This window comes from Leucopleurus acutus (assembly GCF_964270905.1).
Source record: "Leucopleurus acutus genome assembly, chromosome: 18".
NCBI classification, from domain to species: Eukaryota; Metazoa; Chordata; class Mammalia; order Artiodactyla; family Delphinidae; genus Leucopleurus; species Leucopleurus acutus.
The window spans coordinates 50,716,893-50,724,456 of record NC_139160.1 but is presented as its reverse complement, the minus strand read 5'-3'; the positions used below and the strand labels follow the sequence as shown (position 1 = coordinate 50,724,456).

General features: G+C 40.7%; 1 protein-coding gene across 1 annotated transcript in view; it reads left to right on the top strand.

Annotated features, from left to right (window-relative positions):
- Positions 1 to 6,534, top strand: part of LOC309974605 (sciellin-like) — a gene marked incomplete at its 3' end in the record, with an annotated part of 51,896 nt that extends 45,362 nt beyond the window's left edge. The window contains exon 10 of the mRNA XM_082859265.1: positions 6,318 to 6,534. Within this exon, the coding sequence (XP_082715391.1) occupies positions 6,318 to 6,534 (217 nt within the window). The remainder of the gene's footprint in view (positions 1 to 6,317) is intronic.
- Positions 6,535 to 7,564: the final 1,030 nt, after the last annotated feature.

The window sequence follows — 7,564 nt, the reverse complement described above, 5'->3', positions numbered from 1 at the left end:
TCTCAGTAACTCAGCCTTCAATAGACTAGACTAGAGAAATGTGGTTCAAACTGCCTTCCTCAGTCATGCTTATGTTTCTGTTGCTATTTTCCTCTTACACATTCTCATTGACTGAGTCTCTCAAACCACGTGGTTTTCCCAAATTGTGTCCTTGCTCCCTCCCTACACACAATATCTGAAAGACCCCCACTTACCATACTTCAGCCTCTCCTACTCACGTCCTCCTCCTCTCCTTCCTCCTCACAATTCAGCTTTCGATTATCTCCCACTTCCTTGACTGTACATAACCAAAGGATAAATCCTGCAGAAAAGAGCAGAGAATCCTAGAAAAAATTTAATTTCCAAATATTTTTGTAAACGAGTGGGTTATCTACCACTGAAACAAAATTTTTGATAGTGTAAATGATGTCCCTAGAAAACAGTGATTCTCAAATATTTTGGAATTGGTGCATCTTCTTATTGCTTTGATTTTACAGTACCCCCTGCCAACACCCCGTTCTTCTCCTAACCCCAAGTCATTTAAATTAAAAGTTATTAAAAATAGTTGATCTCAATAATTTGGGAATGTGTGTGTGTGTGTGAGGGAGAGAGAGAGAGAGAAGACTTGAGGTTTTAGGTGATTGAGAATACCATGAGGTAATTTGCTTTTTTTTTTTTTTTTTTTAGTTTGAAAAACTCTATTTACTGAGGAATTTTTTTTAATTGAAACAATTCATAGATGTGAAAATCCTTATAGTTTTCAAGGCACTTTGTAGTTTACAAAACACTTTCATATCCATTATCTCAACCAATCATTTTGCAACCCTGTACATAAGTTGGAACTCTGATTTTATGCCTTCTCCATCATCCTCCCCATTTTACTCACTGTATGTCCTGACACACCAAACATACTGGACCTCTCCTCATTCTCAGATCATGATTTATACTTGGACTCTTTCTTGTTCCATACCTTTGCTCAAGCTGTTCCCTCTGATCGGAATGCCCTCTTTTTCCTAGTCCCCCAAATCTACTTTTAAAAGTCCTATTCATTCATCAAGGCCTAACTTGAGCCCTTTCCCTTCCAAAATCCTCCCGAGTTCCATTTTAGCAATGTCTACAGAGGACAACAGTAACTTTTACCTGTTTAGTATCCTTTCTTTCTTCTTATGGTATCAATAAACTTTGCCGAATGGTTTTAGTGGGAAAATAAAATGCAATGCCCACTTTTCCCTCTCTATGCACTCCCAAGCTCTATATCACCACTACACACAAGCACCAAAGTTGGACATGTGATCCAAGCCAAGCAAAAAGGCTCTCTACTGAGAATGCAAATTTGAGTCATAGGGCAGAAGGCTGTTCAGTTGTGAGCTCTTGAGTCTTTAGTTATTCCAGAAGCAGAACCTTAAAGATATTCTATTTATGTCTTTCCAAGACCCTGTCATTATCAACTCTTCCTTCCATTCTGAGAACCATCCAGTTTCCCTCAATAAATTTTCCATCTTATTGATTAAGGTTTCAGTTGTAAGCAAACAAGGAAATGGAACTGTTATAGTTTCTCAAATATTTCCGGAGTTCTTTCTTGGTCACCCTATTCTAATCCTCCCATTTCTGCTTTAGATAGAAGTTGTTGAGACATGCTCCTGCCTCTCCCATTGAACTATATGCTCCTCACTATGGTCTGTATCTCTTTCATTTCTTACTACTGTCACTTACACACCTCCGTCCTCAAGAAATGTTAATTGAAGTTGAGAAAACATATATTTTCTTTAGATTGAAAACTGATTCGAATCCTCCTACATTACTTAGTTCCAAAAGAGAAAATTTCTCAAATGCTTGGGTTAATTGAATCTTAGGACTGGGAGAGACCAATAAGTTTGATAGTTGTGATTTGATTTTTTTAGTTTTTTTATTTTTAATAACGTTCACATTTCTTACTTTTTAAAAAACATCTTTATTGGAGTAAAATTGCTTTACCATGGTGTGTTAGTTTCTGCTTTATAACAAAGTGAATCAGCTATAAGTATACATATATCCCCATATCCCCTCCCTCTTGCGCCTCCCTCCCACCCCCCCATCCCACCCCTCCAGATGGTCACCTCTAGGTGCTTTTTTATTTCATGCATTTCACGGTCTTTTAAATTTTTTTTCCTGTTGGTTTGCTTTTTATTTTCCATTTTCTCTACTTAGTATTCAGTTCTTTCAGGAAGAAAGAAATTATATATGTGTATTCATTCAGATGTCTTCCATAAAAACAAATCTAGACTTTGTCAGTTCTACTAATAGACAAAGAAGAGTAAAGAAATTGAGGGAATTTTAAACTAACAAACCAACCAAATTCCCAAGGCAGGCTAAAAAGTAATCTAAAGACTTAATTAAATGCATTTTTATATGTAAAAGGCACAATGCTGACCTATGATTCCAAAGTTATTACCTGTTTAAATTATGACACTTACCAAAAAAAAGTACATCTTATGAAACATTTCTTCTCAGTCAAGGGAAATTTCCAAGAAACCATCAGATTCTAGTTCACAAACCTTGCATTAGCAAATAAAATATGATACTTCTTGGCTTTAAGCACAGATAGAGACAAAGTCTTGATGAAGTCATCAAACAAAATAAAAATGTTATGACAGCTTTCACTCTTAATGTAACTGACACAACTCAGAATCAGCCCTCCTTACTGCTCTTGGTCTATGGTCAGAGGTCAGCCATCTTTTTCTTAAACAGCCAGATAGTAAATCTTTTATTCTAGGCTTCGTGGGCCACATCCCAAATCTCAGCTCTGCTGTGGCAGCAGAAGGCAGCTGTAGACAATATGGCCAAGGAACAGGCATGGGCAGAATGGTCTGTAGCAGCCAGAAATGTCAGTGCTGGGCCCACCTCTGCTCCCTGCTAGCCAACACTATGGTAAAAGCATGTCTTTTCTTTTTCATCCTCTCCCTGTGGAGGGCGAATGCTAAATGCGAAAAAGATCATAAACACTTAGTCAAAGCCTCATTTTCAACACAAGAATACTGAGGTTCTGAATGGTCAGGTGATTTGCCAAAGATCCAACAACTTCATTTACGTGGAAGTGAGACCAGGGCCCATTCAAAATAATGGAACACTTCCTGACAAGCTACTATGTCAGGTGAGCTTCGAAGCACTTACACCTTATCCGACTTCACCCTCGGAACAACTTTCTAAAGTACTATTATCATCTTCATTTCACAGATGAAGAAACTGAGATTCAGAGACGTTAAGCAACATGCTTGGAGTTTCACAGCAGACAGTGGTACGGGGAAGAGCCAGGGTTTTTAACCCTCTGCTCCTTGCTGCTGTTACTCCTGCTGCTGCAACACGCCCCCCACTCCATTTTCCACTGCATACTGTTCCATGATGCTCTCGAGAAGAAGCCGTTTCATTTGAGTGCATGTATTTTCTGTCCTTGGAAGCCAACACCAGACTTTCCACCATCGCCAGTGACTCAAGCTGGTTAGGATTTTCTCCCCTCAGAAACACTCACACAACCAGACTTGCCTATCCAGTATAACTGTAATTCTGCAACACAGAAACAGGGAGTGGGCCTGACATTTATAGGCCCGTGGCCAAGCCCATGTAGAAAGGCTGAGAATGTCAGCGTTTGATCTTTGTTTGCACAATCCCAACTTGAGAAAACCCACATAAGTATCCCTCCTACTCTGTTAGAAGCCTGGAGCAGCTCTGGGGCTCATTTCCCTGTTCACAGCCACTGGGAGTCCACGGAAGTCCCCCTGAAAACCCAGACTGGGGTTCCCTTTCATTTCACAGCAAAAATGTGTGAATCTCTCGGAAAGTTGGGCTTTCCTGGCACCCTAACATCACCCTAAGCATCGCCCACTTTGCCTACTTTGTTTTTCCAAAAGCCTTGTCAAACAAGTACCGAAAATGTAGGAAGGAATAAAGAGACATTCAGTGCACACTTCTTTTCTGAATAAATGGATTTCCCTATGAACATTTGGCAAGCGTCACATCTAAAGCCTCCACCAAATAAAAGCCATCACAAGCTAAATGGCAAGATAGGAGCTGAAAAGAAAAGGTTTTATGAGTTGATGTGTTTGTGTTACAGAATCAAATATTCTTCATGTGTCCTCTGCATGAATGGAGGCCACTGTTACTTATCCAGTTACTTAAGGAGAAGTTATGTGGTCTACGTACTTTTATTTTCATCCCAGACTCTAGAAAGGGGCAGATATAAAATGCATTATCCTCTGATGACTGAAACCTATAAGCATATACTCCCTCTCTGCCTTTCCTCCCAATCAAGCCCCATTTTGCCTCTGTTAAAATAGGTAGGTTCAAATGAAAAAACTAAATGGGAGCGAACTTCTGTCTTGTAGCAAGAGTAATTCCTAGTGGGTTTCTAATGAAGCTACTTGATAGTCTACTGTCCTTTACTCTTTCATCAGGGAAAGCAAAACAAAACAGAGCACTGGGGTTAAATTGGTAAGGCAGCCCGTAGGAGTCTCCAGTGAAGTAAAAGACTGGAGTAGTAAAGCAATGGGTCATCTTATAAAAGAGCAGCATTAAACACCCTCCTCTCCCTTTCACTCACTCTGCAGAGTCCATGGCCGAGAGAAACAGTGTGGGGGGATGGGGGAGGGTGTTTTCTTTCAGGGACCTCCTGAGTTGACTACAAAGATTAGAAGGAAAGAAAGCCAACATATTTCACATAACTGTGTGATTTGGCAGCATGGCAGAGGCATATCAAGAAATGTTAAGAGTTATGTCATTGACGTCATTTAGTGAAGGTAACCAGAGTTACTTAAAAATAACAACAAAAAATTACCATGGAGAGGATCTCACTGAAGCACTTCAGATGTTTCTGGGCAAATGCCTAACCACAGAAGAAATTTCTAATGTTGCACGTCAAGTTCCCACTGCCATGTGAGTGGCTGAGCAGCTTCCTGTATCTCCCAGGAAAGGTATGCAGCCCACCCGTGTGCTGACCCACCCTTCGCCGCCAAATCTGACAAGGTCCCAGTAAATACACTCTCAAAAGCAAGGACATTCTTTGCGGATTGTGCAGAGGAATTTGGCAGCTGTATCTTCCTCATGAGGCACGGCATAAAGAACAAGTTCCTCAACCAGGGGCATGGGGTTAGCTACAGCCTCTCTAGAAGAAATCTTACTACTAAATTGTCTTTATCTAGAAGTCCACATTGACATTACAATGCCTGTAACCTTCTTCTGCTACTGATACTTTTAAAATATTAAAACATAACAAAACAAAACTTACCCTGGCAAATATCACTTGCACTGAACCAAGTGAAGAATGGAACTAATACAGGATACTACGCACAAATATCATGTCTACTTTTCTATTTTCTCCCCTCCTTCCTTCCATGGAATACCACTGAAACAGCTCCTGACATTCATGGTAGATTCTGGGAACCCAGTAAGGGAGACTCTAATATCTCATACATCCCAGGAGGGATGACAGGCCTTGGACCCAGAACCAGCCCTGCATAGGGTTCTTTTTCAGTCCCAAAGGGCACTGCGCATGCAGAGAAATACTAATATCCTTTTTACTATAACCTTGTTTCCACAGGCCACACCCATCATGGGAAAAGTCAAAGGCTTGAGAGGAATGAGGTTCCAGCTCCCACCTTTTTATCTCAAGGATTCCTACTAGACCCAACCTGAGGTCAGCATCTTCCTATTTTTGATGTGTGGCTCTGCTTGCTTTGGACAGAATACAATATTCGGTGGTAAAGGTTTTGTTATTCTGTTGGCTTGCAAAGAGGTAAAACTACTTCTCTGTTGGAGGGGAGGAATCTTATGCTGAGTGGGAGAATCAGGGGAGACTGCAGAGGTGAGCTGAGCTGTCACCCTGGGCTGAGGGCTGAATCTCTTGTTGATTTTCAATGAGAGTTAATTTTCACGGCCCTGTGAATCATTTGTGAACTAGGCATGAACCTCCTGAAAGCCAGCATTGAGTGGGTGGAGCGCTGAAGGGTTTTTTGTTGTTGTTATTTAGTTTTTTGCAATAAGGAAGACTCTCTGACTTGTCCATGGGAAAGGATAGATGAAATAATAGGCCAGTTCCTAGAGGCCAGAAAGACAAACTAAAAAACAAGAAGGATGCTGGGAGAAAAACATCATACCAAATGTCTGTGGGATGTTATCAGCCCTTTGGGACTAAACCAGAGTTACCTCAGGACAGAAAGCTGTGCTGTCTGTGATCATTTCTTCTTGTGTGTGCTAGAGCAAGAATAATTAATGAATAATGGTTTATAGCCTTTCCCTCTCCCCAGCCCCTATTAGAACATTTGGACTTTGCCCATTCAGCTGTACCCTCTACGGCCCATGTTTTCTAGGTCAATCTTGAGGAAAGTACTCATAGTCAAAGAAAAACTATACACCATAGGACCTGCACAAGATGGAAGAGAAGGAAATTGGTGTGTCTTAAAAGTCTACTGGATGGTGAGAAAGGTGGTGATCAAAAAGCAAGATGGCGGGGAGAAGGACTGTGAATTAGAGAGACAGAAATTGGAAGATAAGAGTGAGAGACTCGCTAGAATTGATGGGCACTAGAGAAGTACTATCCAAAGAAATTGATCTCATAGCCCTACCAGGAAGAATGTATTCTGAGCACATACCACCTATATTGACTTCTTTTTTTCACTTTTGTGTATCTTGTGTTGTGTGGATTACCTGTGGGTAACCCAGCACGATTCACCTTCCAAGATCTCTTATTCACAAGGGCTAGAAGACTAGGAACTACATTTCTCAGAATGCTTGTTAGCAGGGTTTTGCATTGTATTAGCCTGTGAGAGATACTCACATGAGCCTTGGAAGGGAGGAGAGAAGCAGAAACAAATCTATTGTTCCTGTGCCACCAGCAGGCTTGTCATGGGCTTTGGCAGACGGTTAATTAAAGATGTTTCCAGAAGCGGACTTCCCTGGTGGTGCAATGGTTAGGAATCCACCTGCCAATGCAGAGGACATGGGTTCGAGCCCGGGTCCAGGAAGATCTCACATGCTGCGGAGCAACTAAGCCCGTGTGCCACAACTACTGAGCCTGTTCTCTAGAGCCCGTGTGTCACAACTACTGAAGCCCATGTACCTAGAGCCTGTGCTCTACAACAAGAGAAGCCACTGCAGTGAGAAGCCCGGGCACAGCAACGAAGAGCAGCCCCCGCTCGCGGCAACTAGAGAAAGCCTATGAGCAGCAACAAAAGACACAACGTAGCCAAAAATAAATAAATAAATTTATATATATATATTTTTAAAAAGATGTTTCCAGAAGCTTCTGGTATTCCTCCTGTGAATTATTTCATTTCAGTGAACAGGTAGCTGAATCATGGTCAGCCATTTCCTGTAATTCCTGATTTCCTGAAAGCCATTAGCAGCTTTGCCTAAGCTTAATCCTCCCAGCCTTTCTGTTTCCTTAGCTGAAATTTAACTGACACATATGCCTTATAAAGCATAACATACATAATAGAAATAAAAAAAAGAGTAACATAAATACTATTTTAATTATTTTATTTTATAAATAAATTTAAAACTTTTTTCAATAAAAATATTAGTCTGTAATTCTTTTCAATTAATTGGCATATAATTT